Consider the following 12,885-nt stretch of genomic DNA (forward strand, 5'->3'; position numbering starts at 1 on the left):
AGAAAAACGAAAATTACATATTCCATCTGCACAAGACACTTCCAGAATGAACCAACATAAAATTATTCTATATCTCGGAAACTGTGAGTGCTAGGTAGACAAGACCAGTATGGAATTGTAGATATTATTAATGGCTTTACAATGAATCAATCCGATTGCAAATCGCTTAAGTCGTTTCCGAGAAAAACGAAAATTACATATTCCATCCGCACAAGTCACTTCCAGAATGACCCCATTTAAAATTATTCTATATCTCGGAAACTGTGAGTGCTAGGTAGACAAAACCAGCGTATTGTAGATATTATTATTGGCTTTCAAATGAGTCAATCCGATTGCAAATGGCTTAAGTCGTTTCCGAGAAAAACGAAAATTACATATTCCATCCGCACAAGCCACTTCCAGAATGAACCAACATAAAATTATTCTATATCTCGGAAACTGTGAGTGCTAGGTAGACAAAACCAGTATGAAATTGTAGATATTATTATAGGCTTTCAAACGAATCAATCCGATTGCAAATCGCTTAAGTCGTTTCCGAGAAAAAAGAAAATTACATATTCCATCCGCACAAGTCACTTCCAGAATGACCCAACCTAAAATTATTCTATATCTCGGAAACTGTGAGTGCTAGGTAGACAACACCAGTATGGAATTGTAGATATTTTTATTGGCTTTCAAACGAATCAATCCGATTACAAATCGCTTAAGTAGTTTCCGAGAAAGACGAAAATTACATATTCCATCCGCACAAGTCACTTCCAGAATGACCCAACCAAAAAATAATCTATATCTCGGAATTTGTGAGTGCTAGGTAGACAAAACCAGTATGGTATTGTAGATATTATTATTGGCTTTCAAATGAATCAATCCGATTGCAAATCGCTTAAGTCGTTTCCGAGAAAAACGAAAATTACATATTCCATCCGCACAAGTCACTTCCAGAATGAACCAACATCAAATTATTCTATATCTCGGAAACTGTGAGTGCTAGGTAGACAAAACCAGTATGGAATTGTAGATATTATTATTGGATTTCAAACGTATCAATCCGATTGCAAATCGCTTAAGTCGTTTCCGAGAAAAACGAAAATTACATATTCCATCCGCACAAGCCACTTCCAGAATGAACCAACATAAAATTATTCTATATCTCGGAAACTGTGAGTGGTAGGTAGACAAAACCAGTATGGAATTGTAGATATTATTATTGGCTTTCAAACGAATCAATCCGATTGCAAGCGCTTAAGTCGTTTCCGAGAAAAACGAAAATTACATATTCCATCCGCACAAGTCGTTTCCGGGAAAAACGAAAATTACATATTCCATCCGCACAAGTCACTTCCAGAATGACCCAACCTAAAAATAATCTATATCTCGAAAACAATAAGAGCTATATAGACAAGACCAGTATGGAATTGTAGATATTTTTATTGGCTTTCAAATGAATCAATCCGATTGCAAATCGCTTAAGTCGTTTCCGAGAAAAACAAAAATTACATATTCCATCCGCACAAGTCACTTCCAGAATGACCCAACCTAAAAATAATTTTATCTCGGAAACGGTAAGTGCTAGGTAGACAAAACAAGTACGGAATTGTACATATTATTATTGGCTTTCAAATGAATCAATCCGATTGCAAATCGCTTAAGTCGTTTCCGAGAAAAACGAAAAATACATATTCCATCCGCACAAGCCACTTCCAGAATGAACCAACATAAAATTATTCTATATCTCGAAAACAATAAGAGCTATGTAGACAAAACCAGTATGGAATTGTAGATATTTTTATTGGCTTTCAAACGAATCAATCCGAATGCAAATCGCTTAAGTCGTTTCCGAGAAAAACGAAAATTACATATTCCATCCGCACAAGTCACTTCCGAATGACCCAACCTAAAAATAATCTGTTTAAACTAGATTGGAGTATGGGGGGATTGGTGGAGCAAGATGATGTTTGTTGAATCTATTGGTCGCCACCAATGCAAATCAATGTTTGGACTGTATGTGTTGGAGGTTGTGGGGGACAGCAGATGTGCTTGCCTTTATTAAGCTGGGAGAAGATGAGATGTCAGTGGTTTGGCACAATTTCTCGATAGGTGAGAAATTATGAACCATTGGACAAAGTATGGAAACGAGACAAAGAAATAAAAGAACCAGAGTTAAGATTTGCTGAGTGTGGGTTTTATTCTTTGGGTGAGCTTACCGTATCAAGGGTTATGAGACGACTGACTTTTAATGCTAATTAGCTCACCAAGAAACTTAAACGGTAGTAAAGTATCTTTTATAATAATTCACAATTAAAATCCAATTACTTAGTAACTTCGATAGGTTTTCGTTTAACAATGCTTTTCAAACTTTAAATTCAAGGCTGATATTTAAATGTAATTAAAGATAAAGTAAAATTCAGTTACTTTTAAATTATGAATAAGTCTAAACTATTGGTTTAGACATGCTGCCACCGCGGACAAAATCACTTTGGTGACGAACATAGAACGGTTGCTAACGCACGAATAGCTTCAGACAAAATTTTCTGATTTGCCCCAGATTCACATTGGTTGTTGTTGCTGTTGTTATTGTCTCTGCTGTTGTTGCTACTGTTGTTGCCACTGTTGTTGCCGCTTTTGGTGCTGTTGTTGCTGGTCTGGTTTCCTTTTCGATTCGTGTAATTGGGGTGAAGTAAAGTATTGTGTGGCCTTCCGCATCTTCTGCACATATTGCGGGATCGACAATCGCGGAATCTGTGGCTTCTTGCAAGACAATTTACGCAGTACGTTTCTTTAAGTACCAAAACATTTCGCTGTTTTGGCGTCATTTTCAGAAATTTGGGACAAACCTTCAGTGCGTGGAACTTATTGCATAACTTGCATTTATACATGTTGGGCGACCGTTGCTGATGATGGATTGATGTTCTGAAATATACAAGATTGTTAGTGCAAGTTCATTTATGAGGTGAGCAAATATGAAGCTTGAAATTATGGGTTGTTTGTGTCATTAGAGAGGGGTAAATAGCATAATTTTGCTATGGGCCTATTTATAACTCCAGTTTCTGTGCGTACATCTGCGACTCGTATATTTCCATCAGAACCTGGATATGTCTTTACAATTCTACCTAAGCGCCACTCATAGGGTGGAAGTAAATCATCTATGACGACGACTAAGTCGTTTACTTTTAAGTTCGGAGTGGGAGTCTTCCATTTGTACCGCTTATGTAAGGTTTTTAAATAATCTTCCTTCCATCGGATTGAGAATTGATGGTGTAGTGCTTTCAATTTCATCCATTTGTTTATCATCGAAAGATTGGGAGATATTGGTTCTGGAAGTGCAAGTATAGGAGAGCCTCTTAAAAAGTGGCCTGGGGTTAAAGCAGTTAGATCCAAAGGGTCTTCCGTCATGGCCGAAATCGGGCGGGAGTTCAGAACTCCCTCTATTCGAGCCAAAAGTGTCGAGAATTGCTCGAAAGTAAACTTATGTGCGCCTGCTAACTTCCTAAAGTGGATTTTAAAGCTTTTGACGGCCGCTTCCCATAGGCCGCCCATATGAGGAGCATGGGGTGGTATAAATTTCCACTCAAATCCGTGAATAATATACTTTTGGCTAATATCGCTAGAAATGGACTTAAGGAATTGTGAAAATTCACGAATTAATGCCCTGCTGGCACCAACAAAGTTGCGGCCGTTGTCTGAGAATATTCTGCAGGGGAGCCCTCGCCTCCCTACGAAACGAGCAAAAGCAGCTTCAAAAGCTGCTGAAGACAACTCAGAACATGGTTCCAAATGGATGGCTTTGGTGCTAAAGCACACAAATACGGAAGCGTATCCTTTTATGGTGGGAGCTCTCCTTAGGGCAGAGCTTTTGAGTTCAAATGGCCCTGCAAAGTCAATTCCGGTTACATGGAATGGTGGAGAGAATGTACATCTATCCACGGGTAAAGGAGCCATTATCTGAGAGCTGGGTTTGTGTTTATATATAATACATGTTTTGCATTTATGTACTATACTTTTCACGCGGGCTTTCAAACGAGAAATGTAGTATTCTGTTTGTGCCAAACGGCACATCTGATTCACCTCGGCATGGGCGAGAAAATTGTGTAAATGAGATAAATAGAGCAGACAAAATTGGGAGTTACCAGGCAGAATTATTGGATGACGCTCCCTGTAGGGCAGAGCCGAATCTGCAAGTCGACCGTTCACTCGAATTATGCCTTCAGAGTCCAAAAAGGGGTTCAACGGCAATAAACTGCTTTTAAAAGATATGGTATCTGAATTCAGTAGAGCTTCGTATTCGGACTTGTAAAACTGTCTCTGAGCTAAACAAATTAATCGGGTTTTTGTAAATTGAAGCTCAACTTGCGTTAGTTCAGTTGTCCGAATTCTAAAATTGCTTCTCATATGAGGGTGTGAGTTATGGTAGAAGCGGAATACATATGAAAGGACTCGTAGCGCTCGAGAGTACGAAGAGAATCGTAACATTATATCAGGCTCCTCAGTGGCTGTCGGATGCGATTGAACAAGCTTTTTCGCTAATTCTGGAATAATAGGGTTTCTTTTAGGCCATGTAGATTCTGGATTTGGGAGCCAAGATGGACCATTCCACCAAAGGGAGCTAGTCGTTAGGTCTTGAGGCTTGCAGCCTCTTGTGCCAAGATCGGCTGGATTGTCATGCGTGGAGACATATCTCCATTTTGCACCAGAAGTGAGTTCGTGGATTTGGGACGTACGATTTGCCACGAACGTTTCCCAAGTGTGTGGTGGTTTTGATAGCCATCCAAGGACAATGGTCGAGTCCGACCATAATGTAATTGAAGTTGTCTTCTTCTGGTGTAATTTAGATACATAGTCAATAAGATGAGCCAATAGGAGGGCCCCACTGAGTTCCAATTTGGGTAAGGAGATAGGTTTTAAGGGTGCTACTTTGCTCTTCGCAATGAATAAGTTGGAAAACACAGTTGAGGTAGAAGTTTTACACCTAATATATACGCAAGCGCAATAAGCGGCTTTCGATGCATCACTGAAACCATGAAATTCGATCTCGTCGTTGGGCATGTATCTAATCCAACGTGGGACTGATATGACATCGATATGAGCTAGATCGTTCAGCAAAATTTTCCAGATTTGTTGAGAATCCGAAGATATTTCCTCATCCCAACCAGAAGATTCTAGCCAGAGCTGCTGCATGAGCATCTTGGCTCTTACAATCACAGGAGCTATCCAACCAGCCGGATCAAATAGCTGGGCAATGTGGGAGAGTACCTGACGCTTTGTGGTAGTTTCGGTGTCTTGAGACGGAATAACAGTATATGAAAACCTATCGCTCAAGGCATTCCATTTGATGCCAAGGGTTTTCGCCAAACTAGCCTCCGAGAATCTAAGAAAGTCTGAGTCGTATAAATCTTCCGCCGGTAAGTCCTTGAGTAAACCGGGGTCGTTTGCCATGATTTTCTTCAGAGGGAACCCCGCTGACTTCAGTACGGCTATCAGCAAACTTTGAGAATTGGTGGTTTCTTCAATAGAAAATCCACCTGATAAGATGTCATCGACGTATGTCTCCCGTCGTAATATTTCTGAAACTTGGGGGAACTTTTCCTCTGAGTCGGAAGCTAGTTGCAATAATGTACGTATTGCGAGAAAAGGAGCACAGTTAATGCCGAAGGTTACCGTGTTCAAATGGTAATCTTTAATCGGGCTAGTTAAATCTTTTTGGAACAAGATTCTTTGATAAGCTCTATCATCGGGATGTATCTTAATCTGACGATACATTTTTTGTATGTCCCCACTGTATACATACTTGTATTTTCTCCAATTGAGTATTGTAGATATTAAATCTGTTTGGAGTGAGGGACCTGTATATAGGACGTCGTTCAACGAATGACCAGATTTAGTCTTACGAGACGCATTAAAAACGACACGAACTTTCGTGGACTTGTGGTCTGGGCGGACTACCGCATGATGGGGAAGGTAAAATGAATAAAATTTTCCTTCATTGCAATTTTCTTGACAGGACGTTTCCTCCATGTGTCCCAAAGAAATATATTCCTTCAGGACAGAGTTGTATTGATCACGAAGTTCGATATCCTTACTGAGGGTTCTGTCCATCCTGGTATACTGACCAAGAGACAGGAATCTTGAAGAGCCCAGGAATATATCGTGAGGAAAATCCTTCCTAAATGGGAGTCTTACAACGTAGCGACCATCAGGGTCCCGATAGGTTGTCCTAGAGAAAAACTCCTCACAGTATTTGTCCGAGGCTGAGGTAGTAGAGATCGCTGGGACTTCCTCCAATTCCCAAAACTTGCGAAGAATTTCGTTCAAAGGGGTAGTATCAGATGAAATGATCTTCGTCGTAAATACCTGAATTGTTTCTGTAGGGATCGGGCCACTGAGAACCCACCCAAATATGGTATTGTAGGCCGAGGCTACTCCACAAACATTCCTTCGAATTCCTTCGATATTGATGAACCGTTCGGAATCGTTTCCTAATATGAGGTCGATATTAGATGATCTATTAAAATGCGGGTCAGCCAAATCGAGTTTATCGAGCTCCGGAGAATTCGGAATATCAAAAGAAACTGAAGGCAACTTCCTTGTGACCTTCGGTAATATAATGGCGCTTATTGAAAATCTAATATCATGTCTCGAGGAGTAGAGTTCGATATAGCATTCCTTATCGGCCATCTGGGTGGTTGCCCCAATGCCTCCAATCTCGAAGAATGATCTACGATAGGGAATTTGCAATAGTCTCCTTATCCTTTCAGAAAGAAAGGTTCTTTGAGAACCTGGGTCAATCAAGGCTCGAATCGTAAAGAGTTCACCTCTGTGTTCAAGCTGCACTATGGCAGTTCTAAGCAAGATTGTTTCGTCACTATGGGAGCAATTCGCATTTACGTGAGTATGAGCCTCTTTTGATGTCGACGGTGAATTAGTGTCGGATGTGAAACAGGTATCGCACCTTGTGAGATCTGTATTATTAGGAGATACATCTGAACTAGCAACTTGAACATTCCGATGCGGTTTCAGATCCTGGTTTAAATGTAAAAGAGTATGGTGATGCTTTCGACAAGATAGGCAAGTGTTCTTGCTCTTACATTTATTCTTCAAATGGGCATCCGATAGGCAGTTATTGCAAATTTTGTTCTTATACACAAAATCCACCCGTTCCTGAGGGGAAAATTTATGAAAATCGGGGCAAACACGAATACTGTGATTCTGTTTGCATAATGGGCATGTCTTATTGAGCTTTTCCTGAGACGTATAAGTCTGAATTTTATTCAAGCTCTGAGATGAATACTTTGGGGGCAGACTACTTCGATCTTTTGAATATTTAAAATTCGAAATTCGTTCTACAACTTCAAATCGATTGAGTAAGAACTCGTCCATTTGGGACCAACTAGGTAGCTCACGATGGGACTTTAACGACTGCTCCCACTGAGAAATTGTCTCCTCTGGGAGTTTTGTGGATACTAAATATATCAGGAAGGGATCCCAACTCTCGACTTTTACATCCAGGGATTTTAACGTGCTGAGGCAATCGTTTACCGTAGAGTGCACATCCTGCAAGGATTTACTGCTTTCCTGCGTGGCTACGGGAATATTAAATAATATTTTCAGTTGGTTGTCTACCAATACTCGTTTATTCTCATAACGAGTCTTTAATGCGCTCCATGCTAGTATAAAATTCTCGTCGCAGAGAGAATATCTTTTCACAATGGCACCTGCATTGCCTCTTGTTTTATTCCGTAAATGAAAAAGTTTTTGGGCCGGCGTAAGCTTGGGGTGATTGACATAAACGGCAGTGAACATATCACGGAATGATGGCCATTCCTCATAACTACCCTTGAAGATCTCGGTATCGCATGGGGGTACTTTTATGCATATACTCGAGCTGTCAGAAACCTGTGTATTCATAGGCCTATCAGGCGCAAGGCTGAATCGTGCAGTATTACGGGGGACTGCACCACTGGATATTCTTAAAATATCCATAATCTGAGATCGGGTCTCATAATATGCCTCGGAACAAAAGTTGAAGTTGATCTTTACGTTCTCCTTGAAGTCCTTGTCACTAGAGGATTCTGGGGAGAGATTAACACTCTCATAATCTTGTTGAAGTTTTCTCCAACGGTTCTCCAAGTCCTCTAATTTAACCTCAAGGAGGGAGTCCGTCTGATCTGTAATATCCGTTTTCTCGAAAGACGAGCAAAAACTGATTAAGTGGTCACAGTCGAAAAGAAACTTCTCGTGAATCAGAGACGGCTTAGAAACAAGGCTGTCCCTTGCACTATTGCCCAATGTAGAACTGCTCTGACCAGCGGGATCCGTCATATTGACGAAATTTCTTCTCCAAAATGAGGAGAAAATCTACGAAATACTGAAGATTCGATATATGCGGAAAGATTGTTCCAAACAATACTTTCTCTGCAGCCAAATGGTTTGTGAAACGCTCTACTAAACCTCGAGAGAAAGTAACTCAGATATCTATCCAAATCTCTTGCCTGTGGCTAGTGGTACTATAGGGCTGTACTACACCCAAATTGTAAAATTGATAACCTTCAGTCGAAAAGGAGTACCATTGAAGTTTTGTAAAGTAGAGTATGTAGGAAAATTGGCTTTGACACACTTTCAGGCCCTACGAAGACCAAATTAAAATGGGTTAGATGACGAAAAGTTGCTACACTTCAGTTGAAAAAGTAAGTAGCTATAAGGTATTTTGTAAACCTTAGGTATTTTTCGTCTTAATGAGAAATCCCATAAACAAACATAGGCTTCATATAGCCGTAGCCAATCCACTTAGAGCGAAAAAATTCTGCGAAACTCCAATGGCATAGAGTCGTCTTAAGGTACCTTGTAGACCTTTTAGAGATAAGAGTTTACATCAGAAAAAAATATTCCTCGTGTCATTCTAGTCAGTTGACACTAAACTTTACACAAGGAATAATCTTCGTATACTTCTCAATCCGATTAGAAATCCGTTGATAAGAAAATCTAATTCCTTTTTCGTAACGGTATCCTTTGTATGCCTTGATCACCATAAACAACAAATATCTTCATACATTTCATATGCGATTGGATACTAAATCCGTCACTCACATACGAAGTCTAATATAATTCAACTCGGCGTTAGAAACTTTGAATAAGAATGTGACTTTGATCAAATGCAGAATTGCTTAGGGGTTGTATATTTTTATAACATGAGATATAAATTGCATTAGAGAAATTGATATAAAATATTAATATTTTTTTTAGTTGGTTATCAAAAAATATGTGTGAAAAAAAAATACTTGAAAATTTTTAAATTTGTATTGTAAAAAGAAATTAACTATTGAATTTCTTTGAGTGTAATTTCTATGTCCTTGTTTCGTCTTAAGGATTTTTGAGCATCTATTTACAATGTGAGCATATTGTATGACGTGATTTCCAATATATTTAACGAATTTCTTTTTTGTAGATAAGAATTCTTTGCATTTTATGATAGCTTTAACACACTGTGCCAACAAATTTCAAGTATAAAATCTTTTCAATCCAGATGCAAATTAGATTGCTCCCTTTGTTTCTTTCCTTCTTTTCAATCTTGAGGCTCACATATGTTTTCAATTTTTTCTGTGTCTGGTGTTAGTACAAATGGGTTAGTAGCAACAAGATAGGTGCAAAATGTAACTTGGCTATAAAGCGGAAATAAACATTTTGTTAAATTATTTACCGAAACCGAATCCGTTTTTTTGTTTTAATTTAAATCCAGTGTAGCGTGATAAAATTCTTCTAAATTCCACTAATAATAAAATTCTAATTCCGTTTTGTTCTATATAGAAATTGTGGGCGCTACAGGTTTGACATTTTTTTTTTGCTTAAAAACACTCAAGAGAATACTAAAGATTCCAGTTGTTCTCTTTATCACAAATTTGCTTTCCACCTCATTGTATGTATGGATTTGTTTCTTTTCTCTTTTTTATCTTTCAGTAGTTGCACTTTTCGTTTTTTTTTTTTTTTGTTTTACTGCAGGTTACAACAAATTAAGTATTAAGAGTAAATGACATGATGCAAAGAACAAAAGGGGAGTTAAAATAGAAACTGTTGAAATAAGAGGAAGGGGCAATGGAAGTAGCTGATAATTTAGATGTGTATAGCAAATGTAATAAATTTTATAACTGTTTTTATGGTATAGAAAGAACGAGAAAAATTGCTATTTTTGAATTTTTCTAAATCTTTCGTTTTTGTAATATAGCGGTTCCTCTTTTCTTATTTTGTGCTTTTACGTTTTTTGGACTTTGCCGAACGGGAAAACGAAATTCGGTAGAAGGAGGTTTAAAATCACATATATTGGAATTTAAAAAATCTCACTTTATAACTGTTTTTTTTTTTTTTTTAAACCGGCAATCATATAATTTTTCCGTTTTCACAATTTTCCTTTTTAATTTCTCCTTCCGTATTTTTTTTTTTGGGTATAACGCGAATTATGACGAAATTTACTTTACCAGGAAGCAAATTTTACAATTTTTCTTGTAATTTTTCACTTTTCCGATTTTTTTTTTTTTGTTTAGAATTTCAGTTACAAATTTGTAAGCGTTTTCACGACTTTAAATAGCTATTTTTTGATAAGCAAATTTGATTCGAATAAGCGGTATTCTTCAATTTTAAGGGGTTTTTTGTTTTTGTACGACATTCGAACGTAAAATGTGGTTTTTGATTATCGCAATATAGGTTATGTGTATCAACCAACGTCACAAATGAACTAATTTGGTAAATTTATTTTCTATCATTATTTACCTTCTGCTCTCTTCGCTTACGCTTGATGTTGATCTTTGCTGGTTTGAGTGTTCTCTCCTCGAGTGGACCATGTTTAAACTAGATTGGAGTATGGGGGGATTGGTGGAGCAAGATGATGTTTGTTGAATCTATTGGTCGCCACCAATGCAAATCAATGTTTGGACTGTATGTGTTGGAGGTTGTGGGGGACAGCAGATGTGCTTGCCTTTATTAAGCTGGGAGAAGATGAGATGTCAGTGGTTTGGCACAATTTCTCGATAGGTGAGAAATTATGAACCATTGGACAAAGTATGGAAACGAGACAAAGAAATAAAAGAACCAGAGTTAAGATTTGCTGAGTGTGGGTTTTATTCTTTGGGTGAGCTTACCGTATCAAGGGTTATGAGACGACTGACTTTTAATGCTAATTAGCTCACCAAGAAACTTAAACGGTAGTAAAGTATCTTTTATAATAATTCACAATTAAAATCCAATTACTTAGTAACTTCGATAGGTTTTCGTTTAACAATGCTTTTCAAACTTTAAATTCAAGGCTGATATTTAAATGTAATTAAAGATAAAGTAAAATTCAGTTACTTTTAAATTATGAATAAGTCTAAACTATTGGTTTAGACATAATCTATATCTCGAAAACAATAAGAGCTATGTAGACAAAACCAGTATGGAATTGTAGATATTTTCATTGGCTTTCAAACGAATCAATCCGATTGAAATCGCTTAAGTCGTTTCCGAGAAAAACGAAAATTATATATTCCATCCGCACAAGCCACTTCCAGAATGAACCAACATAAAATTATTCTATATCTCGGAAACGGTAAGAGCTAGGTAGACAAAACCAGTATGGAATTGTAGATATTTTTATTGGCTTTCAAACGAATCAATCCGATTGCAAATCGCTTAAGTCGTTTCCCAGAAAAACGAAAATTACATATTCCATCCGCACAAGTCACTTCCAGAATGACCCAACCTAAAAATAATCTATATCTCGAAAACAATAAGAGCTATGTAGACAAAACCAGTATGGAATTGTAGATATTTTTATTGGCTTTCAAACGAATCAATCCGATTGCCAATCGCTTAAGTCGTTTCCGAGAAAAACGAAAATTACATATTCCATCCGCACAAGTCATTACCAGAATGAACCAACATAAAATTATTCTATATCTCGGAAACTGTGAGTGCTAGGTAGACAAGACCAGTATGGAATTGTAGATATTATTATTGGCTTTCAAATGAATCAATCCGATTGCAAATCGCTTAAGTCGTTTCCGAGAAAAACGAAAAATACATATTCCATCCGCACAAGCCACTTCCAGAATGAACCAACATAAAATTATTCTATATCTCGAAAACAATAAGAGCTATGTAGACAAAACCAGTATGGAATTGTAGATATTTTTAGTGGCTTTCAAACGAATCAATCCGATTGCAAATCGCTTAAGTCGTTACCGAGAAAAACGAAAATTACATATTCCATCCGCACAAGTCACTTCCAGAATGACCCAACCTAAAAATAATCTATATCTCGAAAACAATAAGAGCTATGCAGACAAAACCAGTATGGAATTGTAGATATTTTTATTGGCTTTCAAACGAATCAATCCGATTGAAATCGCTTAAGTCGTTTCCGAGAAAAACGAAAATTACATATTCCATCCGCACAAGCCACTTCCAGAATGAACCAACATAAAATTATTCTATATCTCGGAAACGGTAAGAGCTAGATAGACAAAACCAGTATGGAATTGTAGATATTTTTATTGGCTTTCAAACGAATCAATCCGATTGCAAATCACTTAAGTCGTTTCCGAGAAAAACGAAAATTACATATTCCATCCGCACAAGACACTTCCAGAATGAACCAACATAAAATTATTCTATATCTCGGAAACGGTAAGAGCTAGGTAGACAAAACCAGTATAGATTTGTAGATATTATTATTGGCTTTCAAATGAATCAATCCGATTGCAAATCGCTTAAGTCGTTTCCGAGAAAAACGAAAATTACATATTCCATCCGCACAAGACACTTCCAGAATGAACCAACATAAAATTATTCTATATCTCGGAAACTGTGAGTGCTAGGTAGACAAAACCAGTATGGAATTGTAGATATTTTTATTGGCTTTCA

General features: G+C 37.6%; 1 protein-coding gene across 3 annotated transcripts; it reads right to left on the reverse strand.

The window, feature by feature from the left end:
* Positions 1–1,912: 1,912 nt before the first annotated feature.
* On the reverse strand, positions 1,913–11,363 carry LOC131997108 (putative uncharacterized protein DDB_G0283051). 3 transcript variants are annotated; one of them, XR_009398055.1, is made up of 3 exons: positions 10,756–11,363; positions 2,205–2,910; positions 1,913–2,051 (listed from the first exon to the last, which is right to left on the reverse strand). XR_009398055.1 is itself a non-coding variant. In XM_059367440.1 (3 exons), exons 2-3 carry the CDS (start codon positions 10,824–10,826, stop codon positions 2,472–2,474), a joined length of 510 nt encoding a protein of 169 aa, XP_059223423.1. In that variant the 5' UTR covers positions 10,827–10,970; positions 11,124–11,363; the 3' UTR covers positions 2,161–2,471. The 3 variants fall into 3 exon arrangements, 2 of the variants coding, with proteins under 2 accessions (XP_059223423.1, XP_059223422.1); XM_059367440.1 differs by lacking the exon at positions 1,913–2,051 and having other exon boundaries at positions 2,161–2,910; positions 10,756–10,970; positions 11,124–11,363; XM_059367439.1 differs by lacking the exon at positions 1,913–2,051 and having other exon boundaries at positions 2,161–2,910.
* Between the last annotated feature and the right edge of the window lie 1,522 nt (positions 11,364–12,885).

Source organism: Stomoxys calcitrans, chromosome 4 (genome assembly GCF_963082655.1).
Source record: "Stomoxys calcitrans chromosome 4, idStoCalc2.1, whole genome shotgun sequence".
NCBI classification, from domain to species: domain Eukaryota; kingdom Metazoa; phylum Arthropoda; class Insecta; order Diptera; family Muscidae; genus Stomoxys; species Stomoxys calcitrans.